Genomic DNA, 24,997 nt, shown 5'->3' on the forward strand with positions numbered 1-24,997 from the left:
CTCGGATGTTTCCCGCCCCCAATCGGGGCGCGGGGCAATTTCACCCCCAGAGAGTCTTAACATGAATAATCAAGCATTAACATGAATAGTCAAGCAGACTAGTGTTATGCAGATGAGGGACACGATTAGGAGGCTTGTAGAAAGACTGAGCTTCGCTGTTGGCTACAGTACTGTTAGAAAGGCCATTGAGAACAAGGAGTGGCTTCTAACCACAGCTGGAATCCACAAGGTGTTGTTTCTCTCTCACGACTTACTTATAAATCAACAAATTATTTAACAGCGCCAGGCCCAGAGCAGAGAGCAGCAACATGTTGCTCTTGGCACTCATTACTGTTCTTTGTCCACACAAAGAAGTCTACAAATAGCATGGCTAGCTGCATGGTACAAATATTCATTGCTGTTATCCTGCCAAAGATTATAAAGACACAAAAGCAAAGCAATGGAATGTGAAACATTTCCTCTGTAATGTCCTCTAGCTGAGAAGGTCGAAAGACCAGAGGAGAACGGCTGCAAATTACCAACTCCTCCTCCAATATTTTTCTGGTCTTGCTGAGGCCCACATAGAGCCCATTAAAACAACATTTGTCTTGCAAAGTACATACATTGAACACTAGCTCTGCGTGCTCCATCTCATTCATTACATACTTTAAAACTGTGTGCAACATTTGAAGCTTTTAAAAAAATCTTCACTGATGTATATTAGGAGAAACAAATCACAGTGCCCATCTTGAACTGACTGGGCACAGTAAGGGACTGGAACTTGTACAGGAGTGTCAGCTGATCACTGGGAATGCATTAGGGGTTACAATACAATCTCTGCGCAGTATAAACTGCTCAAGACTTGTTCCCACAATCTACGTCATCATCTGAACCCCTCTTTTATACTGCAAACTGATGAAACATTCCTGTCCATTTTAAATTCCTCCACATAAAATACATAGTTGTGTTAAAATTTCTCTAAGACACAGTAACAGTAGGAATTATTCTGTGATTTGGGAGTAAATGCAGTCATCACGAGCTCCTATACCTGAAGATACCATAAATCATGAATGCTGCAGTATTCTCTGTGTGACCACGGACCGACTGTCTCTTCGAGTGCAGCTCCCTGCTGGGAGCACAGTGTTGGTGCATTTACCCACACAAGAAACGTCAGCGATTTGGAACCAACGCCATTAGGTTTAAGAGCAGTAGCGTGAGCAACTCAAGAAGTTGTGACCTCAACAATCAATCCCAGTGCCTGACCTCAATACTCAATCCCAGTGCCTGACCTCAATCCCAGTGCCTGACTTCAATCCCAGTGCCTAACCTCAATCCCAGTGCTTGATCTCAATCCCAGTGCCTGACCTCAATCCCAGTGCCTGACCTCAACACTCAATCCCAGTGCCTGACCTCAACATTCACACTTCACAGGAGTGAAGTTACGAAATACTTCTACACACAAAGGGTGGTAGAAGTTTGGAACTCTTCCACAAACAGCAATTGATGCTAGATCAATTGTTAATTTTAAATCTGAGATTGATAGATTTTGTTTACCAAAGGTATTAAGAGATGTGGGCCAAAGGCGAGTATATGGAGTTAGATCGCAGATCAGCCATGATCTCATTGATTGGTAGAAGGGGCTGAATGGCCGACTTCTGTTCCTATGTTCCTAGCACTTTAATCTGCAATACCTCTTCTTCGAGATTATTCTCTTTTTCTCATTAGCAGGTGGTGGTGATAATGAAAATACTATTAAATTAACATTTAGAATTATTCACCAGGAAACGTTAGCACAATAGAAGCTCTATGAAGCCTTTTCGTTTAACTGGCACACAAAGTAATCAGATTTTAATTCTTTTGTATAATTAGCTTCTTGCATGTCTCTGACGTGATTTGCTGTGCTGAAATGGTGCAGATTCACCTCTGCCTCTGAACTTAAAATAACGGTGAAAAGACTTCTGAAGTCACTGCATTGCCCCTATCATCAGTGCAACAAAACTTGCTTTCTATCCAGTAGCTTAGCATCCCAAGCGTGCTCGTGATTTTGCTACTTTCTAAACCCTGTACTCCTGCCAGAATGAAAGGGAAAACGGAGAGTAAAAGAAAAAGTGCACTCCGAACATCCACCAAGTGGTTTTCATCTTAAATCAATCCCAGATGGCTTCTCGCCGACCGTTTCTGTTCCATTTATGGAACAACATGCAGAACCACTTCCAGGTCACAACATCAAGATATCAGTCAGTTAAAAATAGATGGGGGAGGGGGAGAGAATTCTTAATCTTGCTTACTTTCTTGTGTAAACACTTCTGGGTGAACATATGCATCAGATAATGTGTGCAAGTGACTTTTTAACTTTGGAAAGGATTTTAATCCATTAAGGAGATTACAGCTGTTAGATCATGCAAATAAAATAGCTTGAACTGAGAAATGAATGCCCTCATGAGTACTGCCTACAAAAACCATTCTTGTCATGCAGGTACTAATCTGCAGCGTATGAGTCCCCACACATCCTCTCCCTTCTAATCTGCCTCCATTTAGCATAGTCACTGAAATTGTGTCATCCTTAATGGCTCAGGATAAGAGTTTAACAACCCAATTAAATAAAACAAACATTAATCTTATGTCTGCTGTAATGCCTGCTGCATTCAACAGATAAATAACTAAATCCAAGGGAAAATGTTTACCTCAGGCTTAAATAATTAAAACAACTAGCAATTCTGTGTTTGTTATGCTGTATCGATAACTGGCTCCATACTTGTGACGAGGTCCAGTGGTGAAGGTGGACCCTTGGGCTCAAGCCAAGCCAGGCCCTGATGCTCGAGTGCAGCCTCAATATTCAAAAATGTTGGTCACCGGGGTAACAGTAAAAGTGATGCCAAGTAGGATGAATCTAAAGATTGTTATCAAATGAAAATTTGTTGCTAATATCAGTATTAGAATTACTGAACAACTAGTTAAGAATCTGATATCCATTTCACATAAGGGTGGACTGGTCCAATGACACAGTGACCCACATCTCCAGTGTGTGAAATTTTAAGCTCTCTATTATGGGGCAGCTGTAGGGGATGGGGTGGGGGAGAAGTTAAAAGTCAAACCCAACAGACTAGGGCCACATTGATTCCCCCCTGCCCCCCCACCCATCCACCAGTTTTTCTTCTCCCACCCCTCTCCTGAGGGCCCCGATTCTCACTGGAGTAGAGTTTCTCAATACACAGCTCAAGCCCTATCCGAGAGCCTAGGGAGTGAGTGTTAGCAGGCTCATTTATCATGAAGGGCATCACAGCTGAGCCCGACCCTGACATATGCCCTTTCAAGCGAGATGTTACTGCATCGTGATCAAACACAGCAACCCTGGCTGATTCGCCAAGCACCGCACACAACGCCCCCCCCCCCCCCCACCCCCTCGGTCACCTCCCAATCCCTCGCTCAGTGACAATTAAGTCAACTGACATCCGTCCATTCAGCAGAATGTGGATCACACCTGGACAGTGCATAATACAAACATTGACAAGATGGTCATGTCGCAAGCATTGTACAGCATGTAAAGGGAGCATTGAGACCTGGGACACATGGCTTTATCCAACCCTGATAGGTAATATCGGTGCTTATTCATTCAAAGGAGTTGGAGAACATCACTCAACTCTGGTCCCAATAAAGAGGCTGGATTTGCATTCTAATGCAAGATATTTCACAGTGCACAGTTAAAGCTGCAATTACCAAGCACTCTCCAATCATAATTCTTTCAGTTGTTCCACATGCATGCTTAGCAGATATCTAACCAACCCTTCAGAGTACCTGATTGCTTGCCTTTTCACATCTAGCGACTCTGCCATAGCTATTATCTCATCGCCTGAAAATCTTTACTTTTTCTCCACACTAATCAGTTCTAATCCTATTTGATTTTACCCTCAGCGATATTAAACTGGCAAAACCCCGCATGGAATATCCTCAGCAGGCAAACATGCATCTGCGTACAAAACGAATGGTTCTGTCGAGCGGGGCATCTCTGGCATTTAAAAATCGGAATAAAAGGCCTCATCAGTTGAGGTGTCTGCGGCCGATAGCAGAGCGAATATCCCTCATAGCAGGGAAATGCATCCTTTCCCACATTTCAAACATATATCTCTTGGATCAATTACTGTCACACCGTGCCAAGTTTGTCTTGCAAAATATACTCTGCCAAGTAACAAAAATGGATTCCAACACAAGCTTTCAAACTATTAACAGAGAACATTATTTCCTTCAGCCGGTTTGTTCAACTACTGGGATTCTGGAACTGATACAAAAGTGTGAAAGGGGAGATTGAGTGGTGCTGCGAGTTAGTTAGTATACTATCCTTTCATCTCGGGACCTGGGCTTAAATCCAGTCCTGGCTGCATAAGGGTCTGAGTCTAAAATGGGTTTCGGACAGTCTCGACTGCGCTATCAGAAAGCACACTGTAACACTAACTGACACTCAAGGGCTACAGTTTGCCACCTTTGGCTGTAACAAGGGAAATCAGGGATAGCATTAAAGCCAAGGAAGTGGCATACAAATTGGCCAGAAATAGCAGCGAATCCGGGGACTGGGAGAAATTTAGAACTCAGCAGAGGAGGACAAAGGGTTTGATTAGGGCAGGGAAAATGGAGTACAAGAAGAAGCTTGCAGGGAACATTAAGACGGATTGCAAAAGTTTCTATAGATATGTAAAGAGAAAAAGGTTAGTAAAGACAAACGTAGGTCCCATGCAGTCAGAATCAGGGGAAGTCATAACGGGGAACAAAGAAATGGCGGACCAATTGAACAAGTACTTTGGTTCGGTATTCACTGAGGAGGACACAAACAACCTTCCGGATATAAAAGGGGTCGGAGGGTCTAGTAAGGAGGAGGAACTGAGGGAAATCCTTATTAGTCGGGAAATTGTGTTGGGGAAATTGATAGGATTGAAGGCCGATAAATCCCCAGGGCCTGATGGACTGCATTCTAGAGTACTTAAGGAGGTGGCCTTGGAAATAGTGGATGCATTGACAGTCATTTTCCAACATTCCATTGACTCTGGATCAGTTCCTATGGAGTGGAGGGTAGCCAATGTAACCCCACTTTTTAAAAAAGGAGGGAGAGAGAAAACAGGGAATTATAGACCGGTCAGCCTGACATCGGTAGTGGGTAAAATGATGGAATCAATTATTAAGGATGTCATAGCAGTGCATTTGGAAAGAGGTAATATGATAGGTCTAAGTCAGCATGGATTTGTGAAAGGGAAATCATGCTTGACAAATCTTCTGGAATTTTTTGAGGATGTTTCCAGGAGAGTGGACAAGGGAGAACCAGTTGATGTGGTATATTTGGACTTTCAGAAGGCTTTCGACAAGGTCCCACACAAGAGATTAATGTGCAAAGTTAAAGCACATGGGATTGGGGGTAGTGTGCTGACATGGATTGAGAACTGGTTGTCAGACAGGAAGCAAAGAGTAGGAGTAAATGGGTACTTTTCAGAATGGCAGGCAGTGACTAGTGGGGTACCGCAAGGTTCTGTGCTGGGGCCCGAGCTGTTTACATTGTACATTAATGATTTAGACGAGGGGATTAAATGTAGTATCTCCAAATTTGCGGATGACACTAAGTTGGGTGGCAGTGTGAGCTGCGAGGAGGATGCTATGAGGCTGCAGAGCGACTTGGATAGGTTAGGTGAGTGGGCAAATGCATGGCAGATGAAGTATAATGTGAATAAATGTGAGGTTATCCACTTTGGTGGTAAAAACAGAGAGACAGACTATTATCTGAATAGTGACAGATTAGGAAAAGGGGAGGTGCAAAGAGACCTGGGTGTCATGGTACATCAGTCATTGAAGGTTGGCATGCAGGTACAGCAGGCGGTTAAGAAAGCAAATGGCATGTTGGCCTTCATAGCGAGGGGATTTGAGTACAGGGGCAGGGAGGTGTTGCTACAATTGTACAGGGCCTTGGTGAGGCCACACCTGGAGTATTGTGTACAGTTTTGGTCTCCTAACCTGAGGAAGGACATTCTTGCTATTGAGGGAGTGCAGCGAAGGTTCACCAGACTGATTCCCGGGATGGCGGGACTGACCTATCAAGAAAGAATGGATCAACTGGGCTTGTATTCACTGGAGTTCAGAAGAATGAGAGGGGACCTCATAGAAACGTTTAAAATTCTGACGGGGTTAGACAGGTTAGATGCAGGAAGAATGTTCCCAATGTTGGGGAAGTCCAGAACCAGGGGACACAGTCTAAGGATAAGGGGGAAGCCATTTAGGACCGAGATGAGGAGGAATTTCTTCACCCAGAGAGTGGTGAACCTGTGGAATTCTCTACCACAGAAAGTTGTTGAGGCCAATTCACTAAATATATTCAAAAAGAAGTTAGATGAAGTCCTTACTACTAGGGGAATCAAGGGGTATGGTGAGAAAGCAGGAATGGGGTACTGAAGTTGCATGTTCAGCCATGAACTCATTGAATGGCGGTGCAGGCTAGAAGGGCCGAATGGCCTACTCCTGCACCTATTTTCTATGTTTCTAAAACTAATTTACAAAGAATATGCTTAAAATCTTGCCCAGAGGAAATTACATCCCCCCCCCCCCCCCACCCATCATCATCATCGGCAGTCCCTCGGAATCGAGTAAGACTTGCTTCCACTCTAAACATGAGTCCCACTCAAGCTTCACAGGGATGGCTGACATGAGAAATGGAGATAGCGTACCCGGGGTATAATAGGGGTTGCAATCAAGCCACTTGTAGGGATAGAGTAGAGGGAGCTCTTCTCTGAATCCAACACCTACTGCTCCTCATGCAGAGAGCATTCAATCCTGATATCGGGTGCATAAAGTGAAAACATATTCCACATCATAGCACTAACATTCCTCACCTTGCGGAGCAAGAAATTCAATCAAAAGAAGGTAACGTGTGTGTGTGTGTGTGTGTGTGTAGGGGGCAGGGAAGGGATAGTCAATAAGAAAAAAATGCCAAATAACTTGCAACAAATTCCACAGACTACCCCTTCCCATGTTGTTTTTCCACAGACAGATGGAGCCTTTTCAAATGTTGCTTTATCACCAGTGAAATAATGAGACTGCTATGCAGCTATCTGCTAGCACCTGCACATAGTCAGCACTACAAACCCAAACAAAGTTGGCAAATATTTGTTTTCACAGATCAAGACCAAAACAGCAGTTGCTGTCCCTCTGTGAAATGACTGTATATGGATGTTGGGCGAGGTATATCTGCTTTAATATCTTCCGCAGACACTGTTGCGGCTAATTTGCACCCATGCAATTAACAAGGATTTCCTATTTGTTCCGGGAAGGAAAACAAAAATCCATCTATATGCACACACACACGCATCTATGTATCAACACTCAACCGCCGAAGCATTACAAATTAACCATTGCTAACAAGGTGGGGGTTCGATCAAACTTGTAACAATTTCAGAATGGAAGTGTCTTAATAAATTTTAAAATGATAACGACAATATTATCTGGTCATGCCAGAGAGTCATTACGGCACAGAAGGAGGCCATTCGGCCCATCGAGACCATGCCTGCTCTCTGTAGGGAAATCCAGTCAGTCCCATTCCCCCGCTCTATTCCCGTAACCCTGCAGGTTTATTTCCCTCAGGTGCCTATCCAATTTTCTTTTGAAATCATTGATCGTCTCCGCTTCCACCCCCTCGTAACTCAATGTATCTCAATTTGTCCTGTTTGAAGGTGTTTTCGCACATTACAACAGCGTCAACACTTCAAAAGTACTTCGTTGGCGAAAAGATCCTTTGGCACGCCTTGAGATTGTGAAAGGCTCTATATAAATGTGAGTCCTTTCCTTTTAATAAAAATAAACCCATCCTTCCCGAAGGTGGGAAACAATGTTGTATTATGTTCCCTTTACCACGGCACTTCTGCTTTGAAAGCACCGAGAGTGGCTACAATGCCAAAGAATACGATAGGTTAATAACACAGATGTATTTGGTACTCACCTCTGGGGCACAGATTTAAAAACTGAAGTCTCCAGACCCTAACAGATCCCCGTGACCATCACATTTCTATCTATCTTACAGTGGTTTTCTTAACCTTTCTGCATTTTTTGACTTATTAACATTTTTTTTGTTGTTGCTGTATAGGCTAATGAAACATATTTTCCTACAGGTAACAAGAGGCGATATTACCCCCTTCAACGAGAACGAGACATGCGGGGCGTGTGGGGGGGTAGTTAAAACAGAGGCAGTGCCTGCCCTCCAGCTTGACGCCGCACTCATGCCAGCCGCTATTTTAATTCATGGATTCTGGGAGGCGTGTGAGACCTTCGCCGCAGATTCTGTCTGTTTAAGGCGTGCTGCTCCTTTGAACCAAACTAAAGGTAGGTGCTGGTGTTGCAGTTGGCTAGATGCAAGACATCCGGTCCACACTGACCCACTTTGAAAGTTTTCATTCCTCCTCCCTGAGGACAGGGCACAGCGGCTCCTTGGCTTTCGGTCGAATGAGGATATTTTGGACTTTTGGAACTTCCAGTGAGTATTATAATGCTTATTAAAACTGGCCCTCTGTGTGTTCACTGTATCATACAGCAGTGGTTTGCACTTTCTGTCCTGCAAACATTAACACACTCTCGGGAACCCCAGGGATAATTTTCAACTTCAAAATCTATCAGCAAGAGCATTGCTAGCACAGTCATTCTACTGCTAACACGCAGGCAAATTGCAGCACATTACATAGATGTATAATGATAGATATATATTTAAATCCGTAACATTGAATTAAAATGCTAATGAGAGTGTGCTGTGACAGAATTGCCACTTTAAATGTGTTGGAATGTGGGAATTCCTGTTCCCACTTGAACGTCTGACCTCATTTCTTAAATCACCACCTCATCTCTCCCTCTAACTGATCCAAGGGCAATGTGGAGGGCTAGGCTAAAGGAGGCTGTCGGGTAAACCTGTGCTTTTGCTTGATCGAAATGGCGTAACAGCTGCCGTGGATGATACCAGGGATTTAAGGATATAGTTATAATAAGAGACTAAAAAGTCTTTGAAGGGGTGGCGGGGGTGGGGGTTGAAACACAACTGCTCCAAATTATGAAAGGGGTTGAGAGATTAAATAGTGAAAGATTATTTCCACTGGTTGGAAAGGGGAATAATTTCAAGAGCAGGACTAGATACACAAAAAATCATCCCTACACTGCCTTTGCAACCACCTCCAATCCCATGGGGGTAAAATTCACTGGGCATGGCAGCAAAAACAGGCAGTAGTGGATTACCCATTGACTTCAATGGAAAGGAAAGTCAGGTGGGTTGGATAGATGAGCATCCAATCTGCTTCCACCCACTCTACACCCCTGCCAATGTTGAATCTTACCCCCTATTGCCGTTGCTCTAGTCCTCCAATCTTCTAGCTCCAGCTTCCTGCACATGCTCCCGTCCTTCCACTCTACCATCAGTTGTAGAGCCTTCATTCTCTTGCCCCGGGCACTCCAATTCCTCCTGTAAACCCCTCTGCCTTTGCTGTATCACTTCCCACCTTCAAATACCTCCTTAAAACCTTCCTGGCCGACTGTGTGTTCAGCCACTTCCCCCTGAACTCTCCTCCTATTTCTGATTGGGTCTTACCTTCCCCAAACCTGTGAAGCACTTTGAGGGATAGCTCTTAAAAGCAGTTTTTAATCATGTAAAAAGGTTACTGGTGATTGGAGGAACTAGAAAAATATTTGTCAGATATGAGATTCAAGTGTATAGCTCCAGATGGATTGAAATTTCTGCAAAACTAACTTAACAGGCTACTAAAATAAGTCATGTAACAAATTGAAATTTAAGACAAACAACTTCAGCTTCACAGCATCCAGAAATCTGTGACAAAACAGAGACTTTCAAATAAATGATAGGTACTAACAGAAAGAGAGAGGGAATCTGCCCTTCTGTGGGTGTGGACTGAAGACAGACTTTAGTCTAAAGAACTCTACAGGATGATCTCACCGATTCTCTATATGTCCACACCCACTAAACCATCAGTTTACATATGTGGCCAACATTTAGTGTGATCTGGAATAGAAGACAATGCCAAAGTTACAACTCCTAAGCTGAAGTGATTTACTGGACATTCAGTGCTTACTCACCTTCAATCCGCTTTAACGCTGACAGACAGCTTTCCCGACCAGGAAAGACAAATGGATTGCTACAGGTCCGAATGGTATCGCACTCACACTTCCCATTCATTATGTTGCAGCCTGTTGCTAGGTTTTCATTGCAGGGCTCAAGTCCAAGAAGCTGGTCGTCCTCCCAGTTCTCATCTGAAAGAAAAGTATTCTCAGAACATGCCCAGGATCAAATTAAGCCTACAATATGCACGTTGCTGTAAGCTGTGCTTAAACATTAAACAAGTCACAATCTTGGCATTAGTTTGGTCTCCAATTTATGGAATAGCTCCTAAATATTCATATATATACGGCATATTTAGCGTTCTCTCTAACTTTCAAAAGCAAATTACACATGGTTTGGTTTCCAAAGTTGTTTAAAATGTTCTTTTCTTAAAGCATTCAAATTCAGTCAATGCTTTAATGGAGAATATTAGAGTGGGAGGGAGACAATAAATGAAAGTACTTAAACACCCCTTGTATGTCCGACAGCACATTGCCTTCAACAATAATTAGCACCCAAAGGTACCCCACCCTCCCACAATAATGGAGCCATAGGTTATCATTTTGGATGTCTGACGCAGATGTGTTATAGACATCAGGCAAGAGGGAATCCTCTGGAGTGCGGAGACTGGTGAGCTTGAAGTTATTCACTGTTGTTGTACAAACGCCTGCAGTTTTATTTTTCAGTTTGTCCATGCTGAATATTCTTGCTCAGTTAAAAAAAAAGAGAACGTCAATTCATGGCAGGTACAGATTTCTAAAGATAAGAGAACTGAGGGGAACTGGGTAGCACCCCATTTGGGTGTTAACAGCCGCAAGGCAGGATTTCCTGCATCAGGCACGGAAGTCCCGCCCCGCTCGCTATATTGGGATTATCGCCCTCGAGAGCAAGTGGAGCGCAAAATAGCGTGCTCCATGTGCTCAGTGGGGCGTGAGCAGGGCGGAAGCGAGAGGAGAGGGGCGCTGGGACGCTTAGCGCTGTCATGTAGAAAGGCCCCCCCTCTCCTCCCTCATTAAAGAGGGCCAAGCTGCCGACTCTGCAGGACCCTACCTGGACCACCGGAGAGCGGGGTGCCGTGGCATCAGCCTGGCGCTCATGCGGAGTGCCGGGCTGCCAGATCGCGGCACAGACCCCGCGATCCAACATGTAACAGGCCGCGACTGGTCAGTCGAAGGTTTCCTTTATCTTCTGTGCGCCACCTCCTCTTTAAGCGAGCAGTCGACAGCCCGGTGGTACGTGTCCCCTGAAGCTGTCGTTGGCTTCGTCCTGCGCAGCTTCGGGGAGCGTTCTAGAATTTTCTCTCCCAGGCGAAAACGCATCGCTGCGACATCATCGCCGCTAAACCCCTGCAGAATTTAGCGGGAGCCGTTAGTGGCGTGGAGCCGCACCCGGGCGCAAAGTTGTTTGCACCCCGATAGTGCCCCCAAGGGGGGGCAAACAACCCAAATTTCTCCCCCTTATCTTTTCTCTTCCCGCACTGCAAGTCACATGTTATATATTTGCCCTGACACCTTTGTAAACACAACTAAGTATTATGGTAAAAACATTTGATAAAATGCTACTCCATATATAATTTTGCATTTGTTTACATATTTACGTGAATTCTGTTTATACCCATGTGTTTATTTTCCCATTTTCTCCTCTCCAGTATTTGCTGACTGATATTACAACGCTACAGTTCCACAGGTACCAGGAGTTCTGCAGTACCTCCCCCAAATGTCCATGCTTGATGTGGGAGCTTAGACCATGAGTGCTGACAGGCTATTCAATTGTAGATGTACTGTGATTGTGCCGGATCTTGACCTCGTCTGACTTGCATCTTCCAGCTCACTGGAAAGCGACATGGGCCAGGAGCCCACAATGATTTTTGTGCCCTTCCCCCCATCTCAAGGGACAGCTGATGCACTTTCAGAGTTCTTCTGCCTGAGATCAGCTATTTCAGCGCATACTAGAGAATGAACTGGGGCTTCCCTGATGTGTATGGTTCAGAATCATCCCACACCCTGCATTTACCCAACAAGGCCACTAGGGGAGCTTTCTTAGCACTATCTTTAATAACACCTTATGCCTCACTGATGACATCAGCTTATCAATAATGTTTCTTTTTGCATTTCATGATGATAGCATAATGGAAATGTATGATACTGCCAGAAATTTTAAAAAATTCATAGTGGTAACAGTATCAATGCATCAACTGAATTTGGATTGAAAATGCTGGAAAACTGGAAATAGCATTACAGAATTGTGGAAATTACACACAGATGGAGGATTTTTGACTCACAGTTCTTCAACTGAAGCTAACTGCTCTAATCCCACTTCCCTGCTTTTTCTCCCTATCCTTTTATATTCTTCCTCTTCAAATACTTATCCAATTCTGTTTTAAATGATGCTATGTCTCTGTCTCGATAACCACTTGTGGTAAAGCATTCCAAAGTGTTCTGATATCCCTCTGCATGAAAAGATTTCTTCCAGCTTCCCCTTCATTCTAGTGACATCAGCATGTTGGAACTCTCGCATCCCGAGTGACACAAACTACAATGTTAGCTGTTGTAATCCCCAACAGTTATCCTCCCCTTGCTGGTCCTTCGATTTTAACCAGGAACCTGAACCCATGTATAGAGTGCCAGGACGCAGCCCTTCTCAGAGCTGTGAGCATGGAGGAAGTACACCAGCTGGGACAATAGACTTGCTAGCCTTGCAGTTAACATGCTGTCTGCTCGCACACAATATTGGAGGCCAATACAATATACAGCACTTACGAATGTTTCAATAAAAACTGTCATGGGACTAAGACCATGCATGAATGAATATTGTGAAAAAATGTTATTGTGAAATTAACCCGTTTTATAGTACCTTTCATTTTGTGCTTTTTTTAATTTTAAAGTGGGGTGTAATAATAGTGCATGGTGATAAATCTGTTAGTGATTGCACTGTCTCACTTGCACTGTGGACCACATCTCAATTATCATATAATTCTTATAGGCTATCAGATCTGTAAGATTTATAAAACTTTTTCCCCTTTTCTTGTCAATGTTCTATTTTCTTATACCGGCACTGACTCCTTATTGGGGTGTGGTTCTACAGACCCTGGTTGCTCTTTGGCACCTTACCGTTTCTCCTCCTTTCTCCCCTTATACAAGCATTGACTCTTCAGAGACCACGGTTGCCCTCTGGTACCGCACCCAAGTGATCAGCATTCATATTTCGGCTTTGACTGCAGGTGGCATCCTAGGCAAGTCCAATCCGGTCCTCGTCCTGTCAGGCTTCCGGCCGAGGTCACTGCGGAGCGATTAGGGCCGGTAACCCTGGTAGACTGTCCCATCCCTAACCCAAGGTTGGTGAGGCCAACCACAGTATCTCTACTACTGCACCAACTGAAACCATCTAACCGGATGCAATATAACCCGGAACCTGGGCTGTATGGCTCGGCGACATACTTGCTGTGGCATTGGGGAGCCGTAAATGATGCCTTTATCAGACATGCTGCCCTTGTCGACTTCTGCTTCAGAATTTCATGCCAAAATTAAGAACATATAAAATATAAGCAAAAACCCTCTTGTGTTTAAACGTTAGGAAATACAGCTCCTGCATCTGGGTTCTGCTAGATCCACTCTCTTTTGTGTCATCTTAAGTGCTCAATTCTTGTTTTGCCATATCATGTGCTCGAGGGTTGGAAAGGAGCCTGAAAAGTTCCCAGTGGTACTGTAAAGGAAATCCTTTGGATATGAAGGAGAGAGGGTGGAGGGCTTCAGGATAAGGGAAAAGAACAATGACATTCCTGCTGCCTAGGAATTTGAAAGAAAACCACTGCCCCCAAAGCCAAATGTTAAGTTACAAAACTTTACAAAACATATTTCTCACGCATGCTGTGCACCTAGCACCTCGCTTCCAACAACCGTCCCCCGCCCCTTCCCCAGTCTGAATTAACGTTAGATGACTGGTGACTACGACAGGAGCTAGACAAACAAATAAGTAATCAATCGATTTAAGTTCCTGGAGTAGAGATTTTGAATTCAGTTTTGTTTGCTCCATCGTGAGAATTTCTTTTTCAAGACTCATTGCTGCCGCCTATCAGTCAAGGAAGGAAGCTCATTTAGTCTCTTAATTGCAAGTTTCTGCACATGAAAAAAAATAGTAAGAATTAACCGGGGAGGTGGAGAGTTAGAGGTTTGAAAAGGATTCGCAAGGTATTTTTTTTTAACTATCGCCCTCTCGTGAAAAGTGCATAATTTGTTTTATATCTTTAAAAACTTAGTTGACTGAATAAAATCAGATTTGCCCGGATCACGTTGAAGCCAAATTTGCAAAAGGCAAGTGTTTTCAATATATTTGAAAAATTGGCTGGCATTTATGTTTTTATTTCTCTCGCCAATTTGATCCTGTGAAGTTTCCCCAAAAAAGCAGACCTTGCATTTAAAGTCACCCCGATCTTGTTTACAAATCCAGGTCCAGCTCTGGTGCAAATTATCCCGAGTATGTGATAAGGCTCGAGCACTCGCTTTCCATGCTACTTCCTGCTTCACCAAGTGGGATTTAGAGTCAGGAGGGTGTTTCAGCTTAACCAGGACATTAACATGAAATACTCATCAAGTGGCTGGCGTGGGGTCCACACCTGTAAATGATGCAATTCTCCCTTTGGAAATGACGGATCGGCCCGAGTGACCTACACTAAGGGAATGGGTGAAAGTTATACGGTAAAGTTCCTGGTGTGTGTGTGTATTTTTTGCAGTCCGTTAAACAGTGGGGGGGGGGGGAAAGAGAGTGAGGAGCCCCCGCGTCCGGCATCGACAGTGTCTACAGCGGAGCTCCTTCCTTCAGGCATAGCCTGGCCTCCAGATCTCGGAGCTGATCCGCAAGCAGACATAGCAAACATTCCTGTCAAAAAAAAACCTCCACCAGCCCACAGTGAAAGGCAGGGCTGGCAGCACAAAAACAGCGAGGAATCTGTTAGCAACACCCAGCCCAAAAAAGTGATCGACCAGATCGGAGCCTCGCTCAGCTGGGAATGTGCTATTATATTCGTAAAATTCACAAATTGAATCCTCTGCGGTGCAATTCAGAGCATCACGCCAATGCAAAAAAAAACCCGTGCAGTCAACATACCGATCAAAGCCACGGTGTAATGCAAAGTCTGTACCCAGCAAAACCGCAGAAAGGTGCATCGCTTTCGGAAAATACAATAACTAGGGCAAACCAGCCTTCACTTTTGCTTCGACTTTGGGAGGGAGGGGGGCTGCGAGATACGTATAATTACAAGGGGGGAGCCAACACGAACTGTTTGCCCTCCCGGTTGAAATGTGAAAATAGCAACTCGAGTTAACTTGACTCGATCAAAGTTAACAGCATATGCCATCACGCCATGTTTCAACTCCGCAGGCTGAATAACAACATACCTTCGCAAATCCCAACTTCGTAGCCGGTGATGGAATCGCCATTGAAAGGAGGTCTTATCACACACCGGAGGCCGCGATCGCAAGTTCCGTACAGACCGTACACTCCGCCGCAAGTTTCGTTTTCCTGCTTGGCGCAAGTGGAGCAGCAGCCGCAGAAGCCCATCACGATACTCCCAGGGCAGTTCTTGGGCTCCTCGCACTTGGATTCATCGCAGGGTAGGCACACCAGAGCTCGGCCACTCTCAGCCAATAAATTAATAAGGTGCAAGACTGCGAACAACTTTACAGCCAGGTACATCCCAGAAGGAGCCATTTTCACACTCAAAAAAAAGCACAATAAAAAAAAATTACCCCCCCCCAAAAAAAAACTTTTAGACTTGGAGGGAGGAAAAAAAAATCACAGCGAAAGTTTCCCCCAAAAAAGCCTCCTCTCTCTTGGACGCTGCGATACAACGACTCATCAAGCAGGATCACTCACAAATGCAAACCTAAGCCCAGTGCCTCTTGAACACAAGACAACATGCAAAAAAAGAAACAAGATCTCTTTTTCTCATCAACCTCCCCCCACCCCCTGCAAAAAAAGTTTCTTTATCCTTGTTAAAGACTTCAACAAAGTTGATCCGGCTTCTTATTTTCTTTCTTCTCTGTCTCTATTCGTCCCCAACCTCCCCCCTCCCAACAGAATCGGAATTGCCTTTAAAAACTGCGAAACAAGAGTTCTTTCACAATTTTTTTTTTGGTTGCTGCAGGGAATTCCGGAAAAAAAAGAATTCAGATGCAAAACGAAAAGGATTTTCTTTCTTCCTTAAAACTGAACGGAATTTCCTTGAAGCTCGGACGAGCGAACGAGCGAGTTCTAGCTAGCGCCTTTGGCTGGCTGTCACACAAGCGTTTTGTTTAATCGCACAACTCGCACTGAAGTGAGTGGTTGCAGCGAGCACCTCTCGATCTGCGCACACACACACACACACACATGGACACACAAACACAGCAACCAACCAACATGCCGCACTCGCCCTCTCTCACTCACACACACACGTCAATCCACCCCGCCGCTATTGTGACGTCGCCGCAGCGCCCCGCCTCCGGCTCCTTTCCTCGGCCACGCATTGGCTGGCTCGGCATGGAATATTCAAAACAAACTCCGCCCCCTCTCCTCCCGGTGCCACCAACCTCCCCCCCCCCGCCCTACAACCCAAGAGCAGAGGGCGCATGCGCGCATTCCAGACATTGTTACAGGCGAAAACCCCAAAAAAATCCGCTGTAAATTCTCCTTTCTTTCCTCCCCTCCTCTTCTTGCTAACTGTGGCGAGGCAGTTTCCTCGGCTTTTTGCAATTGTGTGTGTATATACATACCATAAATATAATATGAAGATTCTGGTGGTTGTAAATGCCACATTTAAGAGCCCTATCATTTCGCAGGTAAACATCGAGGCAACAAGAAAAAGGGACACATCCTGCAGACATCAGATGGAAATAAATACTCACACGCATGTACAATACATCTCCCTTCCCAAAATACCAATGTTCAAGAATTAAATTTCTTTGCCCGAGTGATTCTTCCACATTTAAACATTTTCAGCATGCATGTCTACACCTGACTAGAGCCAGTTCTCTTGACATTTACACCAGGTTTCCAAATGACTGCAACATTCAGTGACTGGATGTTCTTCAATGGGAAGGGGTGGTTGGGAGATCGACTCGCTTGCTTATATAAACTGAAATTACAGGAAGTAAGTGTAAGTGAGCTTTGTAAAACAGACCAAAAAAAAACACGTCGTTTTTTTCTCTTAAGAACTCTGACAAAAGTTTTAAATATTTGAAACTCCACCAAATAATTACGTCCCTCCCCCGCCCCTTCCCCTGGGCCCAAATAAAAATACCCCAGAAATAGTCGCAGTCATGGCGTGAGTAAATGAGGTAAAGAGGAATTTTCGGTACAACATTCCAACAGTGTTACTCAAATAGTTTTCTCACGTGGGGTTGCAGTTAATCCTGCTTCCAGTTCGTGCAGGACGGGAAAGGGAAAAGTACTCCAGCTAGGTTCCCCGCGTTACAGAGAAGCTAGCAGTGCAAATTGTGAACAGAGAGGGGAACTTAGTGCAGCTTTTTAATCTAGAAACACGAAGGAGAACGAGTCCGGCACTGTGGTGACGTTGTTGTTCAGTTGTCAGTGCAGAGAGACCGTGCTAGTGTGGTGCCAATTTGTGCTTCTCCCAATGCCCAGCCTCCAAAGAGCAAGTGTAAACGTTCAATTTCCACGATCTTAATTGGGGAACGACGCAGAGTCACCGTTCAGCTGAATGGGACTGGATAGGGAGATAGATGCCACTGCATAGAGAAGTCTACTTGAGCAAACATTAGACCATGCCTGTAGCCCTCAGTCAACCTACCTAGCCCTCCCAAGTCACACATTCATCAGGGGTGACATTCATTCATTTGAATGTAAATTATTTTGATATATGTTCTTTAAAATAAACACAGTTCCATATGTTTAAATTGATTTGCCACCTGGCTCACTTTCTATGATTATAAATTTAATTCCCAACATTTCCTAGTTGTTCACAAACCTGAATATCTGAAAACCACAAACCACACTGCAGATGAGCGACAAGTCAATATTGTGAACCAAAGTGACCTGAACTTGAGCATTTTGGGAGAGGGTACAGAGGAGGTTTACCGGGATGATATCAGGGATGAGTGAGTCCAGTTATGTGGAGAGATTGGAGAAGCTGGGATTGAATGGTAGGATACTGAGAATTGTAGAGGAACAAAAGGACCTTGGAGTTCATGTCCACAGATCCCTGAAGATAGCAGGCCAGGTAGATAAGGTGGTTAAGAAGGCATATGGAATGCTTGCCTTTATTAGCTGAGGCATAGAATACAAGAGCTGGGGGGGGCGGGTGGTGGGGTTATGCTTGAACTGTATAAAACACTGGTTAGACCACAGCTGGAGTACTGCATGCAGTTCTGGTCATCATATTACAGGAAGGTACAGAGGAGATTTACGAGGGTGTTGCCGGGAGTGGAGAATCTAAGCTATGAGGACAGGTTAGATAGGCTGGATTTATTTCCATTGGAACAGAGGAGGCTGAGGGGAGACCTCATTGAGGTGTATAAAATTATGAGCGGCCTAGATATAGTAGTTAGAAAGGGCCTATTTCCCTTAGCAGAGGGGTCAACAACCAGGAGGCATAAATTTAAAGTAATTGGTAGAAGGTTTAGAGGGGATTTGAGGGGAAATTTCTTCACGCAAAGGGGTATGGGGGTCTGAAATTCACTGCCTGAAAGGGTGGCAGAGGCAGAAACCCTCACCACATTTAAAAAGTACTTGGATGTGCACTTGAAGTGCTGTAACCTGCAGGGCTACAGACCTAGAGCTGGAAAATGGGATTAGGCTGGATAGCCTCTTGTTGACCGGCATGGACACGATGGGCCGAAATGGCCTCCTTCCTTGCTGTAAACTTCTATGATTCTATGATTCCCTTTAGAGCAGAGAAGGTTAAGGGGAGATTTAATCGATAATTCCAAATTATATGGGGTTTTAATAGAGCAAGTAGGGAGAAACTATTTCCTCTGGCAAGTGGGACATGGACATAGTTCGTATTTGTCTACAAAGACATGTGCCTTCGGCAGGAAGGCCTCATAGGTGAAGAATTGAGGTACACTGTCCCTGTCCAGTTCGATGCGCCCAACTACGACGTGGCCAGTTGAATCCTGCTTGATAGTCTGTAGGATCGAAGATGATAAAAAGTTAAAAGAAAGACTCGCATTTATATAGCGCCTTTCACGACCACTGGATGTCTCATAGCGCTTTGCAGCCAATGAAATACTGTTGTAATGTGGGAAAATGGTCATTTATAGAAGCATTTTCTGACCCCTCCATGCCAGCGAATTGGTATGGAAAAGTCAAAGGATCATGAAAGGTTGACTATACAGGGATCTTGAAAAGAACCACACTGTTCTTGAATAGAACAAATCAGAGTGAATTAGCATCATGATTTTGTCACAGTCTATTCACCAAATTTGCTACTGCTTCTGAATGATGAAGATGGGAAGGAGCTGTGGTAACCATGGGAGGGGAGTAGGCTGCAATGTTTCTGACAGAAAGCTCATAGTAGCATGCAGCTGAGGATCCACCAACTTAGCGTATGGTGAGCGAGCCTGGAGCATAATATTACTCAACAGTGCAGAGTGCCAGAGCAGATGAGCATAAAGTGAAGGTGTTTGCTCCAAGGCAGAGCCAGCAAGTTTGGCGATGGGGTTATTTCGGATTTTGACTTTCTCGGCAGTTTATTGGTGTTTATTGTAGAGTAGTGACCAATTCAGAGTGACATCCAAATAAACAGAGTGAGCATCATGTTTAAGAAGTTGACCATTTAGGATGATCTTTTTAAGCAGTCCCCCGGAGTCGAGGATGATTGCTTCCACAATAAAATGAGTTCTAAGGTGACTGATTAGACCAATGCGTGATCTACAGTCTCTGTCACAGGTTGGCAGACGGTGGTTGGAGGGATGAGTGGGTGGGCTGCTTGATTTGTTGTACAGTCCTTCCGCTGTTTGTACTTGGCTTCCGCGTGCTCCCGGTGAAGAGACTCGAAGTGTTCGGTGCGTTCTCGGATGCTCCTTCTCCACTTTGAGCGGTCTTGGGCCGGGAATTTCCAAGAGTTGGTGGGGATGTTGCATTTTTTCAAGGAGGCTTTGAGGGTGTTTTCTCTGCCCTCCTGTGGCTCACCTGCCGTGACGTAGTTCAGAGTAGAGTGCTTGTTTCGGGAGTCTAATATCGGGCATGCGGACAATGTGGCCTGCCTTTGACTTACTGATGTTTAATGTAAGGCCCAGACTCTCGTACGCTGCAGTGAAGGTGTCAACGATGGTTTGGAGTTCGGACTCCGACTATGCACAAACGCAAGCGTCATCTGCATACTGTAATTCAATGACAGAGGTTGGAGCAACCTTGGATCTGGACTGGAGGCATCAGAGGTTGAACAATTTCCCACTTGTCCTGTAGGTTAACTCCACTCTAGCGGGGAGCTTGTTAAGGGTGAGATGAAGCTTTGCAGCGAGGAAGATTGAAAAGAGTGTTGGTGCAATAAGAACATAAGAACATAAGAACATAAGATTTAGGAACAGGAGTAGGCCATCTAGCCCCTCGAGCCTGCTCCGCCATTCAACAAGATCATGGCTGATCTGGCCGTGGACTCAGCTCCACTTACCTGCCCGCTCCCCGTAACCCTTAATTCCCTTATTGGTTAAAAATCTATCTATCTGTGATTTGAATACATTCAATGAGCTAGCCTCAACTGCTTCCTTGGGCAGAGAATTCCACAGATTCACAACCCTCTGGGAGAAGAAATTCCTTCTCAACTCGGTTTTAAATTGGCTCCCCCGTATTTTGAGGCTGTGCCCCCTAGTTCCAGTCTCCCCGACCAGTGGGAACAATCTCTCTGCCTCTATCTTGTCTATCCCTTTCATTATTTTAAATGTTTCTATAAGATCACCCCTCATCCTTCTGAACTCCAACGAGTAAAGACCCAGTCTACTCAATCTATCATCATAAGGTAACCCCCTCATCTCCAGAATCAGCCTAGTGAATCGTCTCTGTACCCCCTCCAAAGCAAGTATATCCTTCCTTAAGTAAGGTGACCAAAACTGCACGCAGTACTCCAGGTGCGGCCTTACCAATACCCTATACAGTTGCAGCAGGACCTCCCCGCTTTTGTACACCATCCCTCTCGCAATGAATGCCAACATTCCATTTCCTTCCTGATTATACCTGCAAATGAACTTTTTGGAATTCATGCACAAGGACCCCCAGGTCCCTCTGCACCGCAGCATGTTGTGGTCCCAGCACTGATCCCTGTGGCACACCACTAACCACCGATTTCCAACCCGAAAAGGACCCATTTATCCTGACTCTCTGCTTTCTGTTAGCCAGCCAATTCTCGATCCATGCTAATACATTTCCTCTGACTCCGCGTACCTCTATCTTCTGCAGTAACCTTTTATGTGGCACCTTATCGAATGCCTTTTGGAAATCTAAATACACCACATCCATCGGTACACCTCTATCCACCATGCTTGTTATATCCTCAAAGAATTCTAGTAAATTAGTTAAACATGATTTCCCCTTCATGAATCCATGTTGCGTCTGCTTGATTGCACTATTCCTATCTAGTTGTCCCGCTATTTCTTCCTTAATGATAGCATCAAGCATTTTCCCCACTACAGATGTTAAACTAACCGGCCTATAGTTACCTGCCTTTTGTCTGCCCCTTTTTTTAAACAGAAGCGTTACATTAGCTGCTTTCCAATCCGCTGGTACCTCCCCAGAGTCCAGAGAATTTTGGTAGATTATAACGAATGCATCTGCTATAACTTCCGCCATCTCTTTTAATATCCTTGGATGCATTTCATCAGGACCAGGGGACTTGTCTACCTTGAGTCCCATTAGCCTGTCCAGCACTACCCCCCTAGTGATAGTGATCATCTCAAGGTCCTCCCTTCCCACATTCCGGTGACCAGCAATTTCTGGCATGGTTTTTGTGTCTTCCACTGTGAAGACCGAAGCAAAATAATTGTTTAAGGTCTCAGCCATTTCCACATTTCCCATTATTTAATCCCCCTTCTCATCTTCTAAGGGACCAACATTTACTTTAGTCACTCTTTTCCGTTTTATATATCTGTAAAAGCCTTTACTATCTGTTTTTATATTTTGCGCAAGTTTATTTTCGTAATCTATCTTTCCTTTCTTTATTGCTTTCTTAGTCATTCTTTGCTGTCTTTTAAAATTTTCCCAATCTTCTAGTTTCCCACTAACCTTGGCCACCTTATACGCATTGGTTTTTAATTTGATACTCTCCTTTATTTCCTTGGTTATCCACGGCTGGTTATCCCTTCTCTTACCGCCCTTCTTTTTCACTGGAATATAATTTTGTTGAGCACTATGAAAGAGCTCCTTAAAAGTCCTCCACTGTTCCTCAATTGTGCCACCGTTTACTCTGTATTTCCAGTCTACTTTAACCAACTCTGCCCTCATCCCACTGTAGTCCCCTTTGTTTAAGCATAGTACGCTCGTTTGAGACACTACTTCCTCACCCTCAATCTGTATTACAAATTCAACCATACTGTGATCACTCATTCCGAGAGGATCTTTTACTAGGAGATCATTTATTATTCCTGTCTCGTTACACAGGACCAGATCTAAGATAGCTTGCTACCTTGTAGGTTCTGTAACATACTGTTTTAAGAAACAATCCCGTATGCATTCTATGAATTCCTCCTCAAGGCTACCCCATGCGATTTGATTTGACCAATCAATATGTAGGTTAAAATCCCCCATGATTACTGCCGTTCCTTTTTCATATGCCTCCATTATTCCCTTGATTATTGCCCGCCCCACCATGAAGTTATTATTTGGAGGCCTATAAACTACACCCACCAGTGACTTTTTCCCCTTACTATCTCTAATCTCCACCCACAATGATTCAACATTTTGTTCATTAGAGCCAATATCGTCTCTCACAACTGCCCTGATATCATCCATTATTAACAGAGCTACCCCACCTCCTTTCCCTTCTTGTCTATCTTTCCAAATTGTCAGATACCCCTGTATGTTTAATTCCCAGTCTTGGCCACCCTGCAGCCACGTTTCTGTAATGGCCACCAAATCATACCCATTTGTAATGATTTGTGCCGTCAACTCATTTACTTTATTTCGAATGCTGCGTGCGTTTAGGTAGAGTGTTTTAATACTAGTTTTTAAATCATGATTTTTAGTTTTGACCCCTCCTGCAGCCCCTTAATATTCATACATATAATTGTCCCTTCCTATCACCTTGTGGTTTACACTTACCCCAGTGCTACTATGCTCTGTTGCCTCCTGCCTTTTGCATTCTTTCTTGGGGTCCTATTCATCTGAGCTCTCACCAACTCTAACTAGCTCAGAGCCCTCTCCTGGTTTCCGAATACTCCTTGCATTGAGGCACCGAGCTTTCATGCTTGCCTTTTTATTACACTTTGACCCTTTAAAATTTTGCTGTACAGTGGCCCTTTTTGTTTTTTGCCTTGGGTTTCTCTGCCCTCCACTTTTACTCATCTCCTTTCGATCTTTTGCTTTTGTCTCCATTTTGTTTCCCTCTGTCTCCCTGCATTGGTTCCCATCCCCCTGCCATATTAGTTTAACTCCTCCCCAACAGCACTAGCAAACACTCCCCCAAAGGACATTGGTTCCAATGACACAGCCTTGCTTGACCCTGGTTTGCACGTGTATTGTGTCCGTGGTGAATCTGTTGATTAGAATCACGGCTTGCATGTCATCGTGAAGTAGGCGGAGGATGGTGACGAATTTTTGATGACAGCCGAATTTGAGAAGGACACTCCATAATCCCTCACGGTTGAGAGTCAAAGGCCTTTGTGAGGTCAAAGAAAGTCATGTACAGAGGTTGATGCTGCTCCCTATATTTTTCTTGGATTTGTCGCACGGAGAAGATCATGTCCGTTGTGCCCCGTAGTGGGCGAAATCCGCATTGTGACGCTGGGAGGAGCTCTTTAGCCACTGTGAGGTGATGATTGAGGAGGATTCTTGCGATGATAACGAGTTCAGGAGAAGCGCTAATATTGTGCAAGTGAAATACGGAGGACACAGTCGTCGTGGTACTTGGTTGAAGATGCCATTTCAGGTCGTACTTACTCTGGCATGAGTTTCATGCCATTAGTGAGTGTGGTTTCTAGAATGAGAAAGACACTAGTTTCAGTAGCAAAGGCACTGTCATAAGCAGAGATGATTTTATGTGAGCTGGTCGCAGGTAGGTTGTTTATGTACATTAAAAAGGAATGATACTAGAACTGATCCCTGAAGAGATTTGGCATCTCTACGAGTTAGTGAGGTTGACCATGTGTACTCTGAAAGATCGGTCCTGTAGCAGTAATTCAACCAAGCAGACAGTCCAATATGGCAGATCTGTCGACCAGTGGGCTAGACAGTGCTGTTAGATTGAAGAGGACAACAGCAGTCTTCATGTTTTTCTGGATGCCAGTTTCAGTGAAGGTGGTTAGGGTGAGTACTTGGTTACATGTGCTGCGGCTACAGCAGATACTACCTTGGCCTGAGCTCAAAACCGAATCGACTACAGGCTGATATACGCTGTAGTACCAATCGGTCGAGCATCTTTTAACTAACACTCAGGAGGGAGTACGGTCAGGTGCTTGGTACTAACTTGGGACAGGTCGGGGCCATAAAAGGCGAGCGGTGAGCGGCGAGCAGCCCCTGGACAGCGTGGCGGCCCCGACCCATGAAAAAATATCAGTGTACCACTTCAGGGAGCAGCACGAGCTGGTGCAAGAGGGCGACGGCAGTGAAGAGGGCGACTGGATTGGACATCTACAAGGTCCAGGTCGCTGATTGGAACGTGGGCAGGTACGGCAGGAGTGGTGAGGTCGGGGCGTGGGAGCGGCACGTGATCAGGGCCCAGGAGAGGCGTGAGTTCGGGGCCCAGCAGAGGCAAGG

At 44.7% G+C, this 24,997-nt stretch overlaps 1 protein-coding gene across 2 annotated transcripts in view; it reads right to left on the bottom strand.

Moving 5' to 3' along the window:
* Positions 1-16,500, bottom strand: part of crim1 (cysteine rich transmembrane BMP regulator 1 (chordin-like)) — a 273,330-nt gene extending 256,830 nt beyond the window's left edge. For both annotated transcript variants that reach the window (XM_070889247.1, XM_070889246.1), the window contains exons 1-2: positions 15,490-16,500; positions 10,075-10,248 (exon numbers count right to left, since the gene is read on the bottom strand). In XM_070889247.1, the coding sequence (XP_070745348.1) occupies positions 10,075-10,248; positions 15,490-15,802 (487 nt within the window). In that variant the 5' untranslated portion in view covers positions 15,803-16,500. The remainder of the gene's footprint in view (positions 1-10,074; positions 10,249-15,489) is intronic.
* Positions 16,501-24,997: the final 8,497 nt, after the last annotated feature.

This window comes from Pristiophorus japonicus, chromosome 9 (genome assembly GCF_044704955.1).
Source record: "Pristiophorus japonicus isolate sPriJap1 chromosome 9, sPriJap1.hap1, whole genome shotgun sequence".
In the NCBI taxonomy this organism is placed as follows: Eukaryota; Metazoa; Chordata; class Chondrichthyes; family Pristiophoridae; genus Pristiophorus; species Pristiophorus japonicus.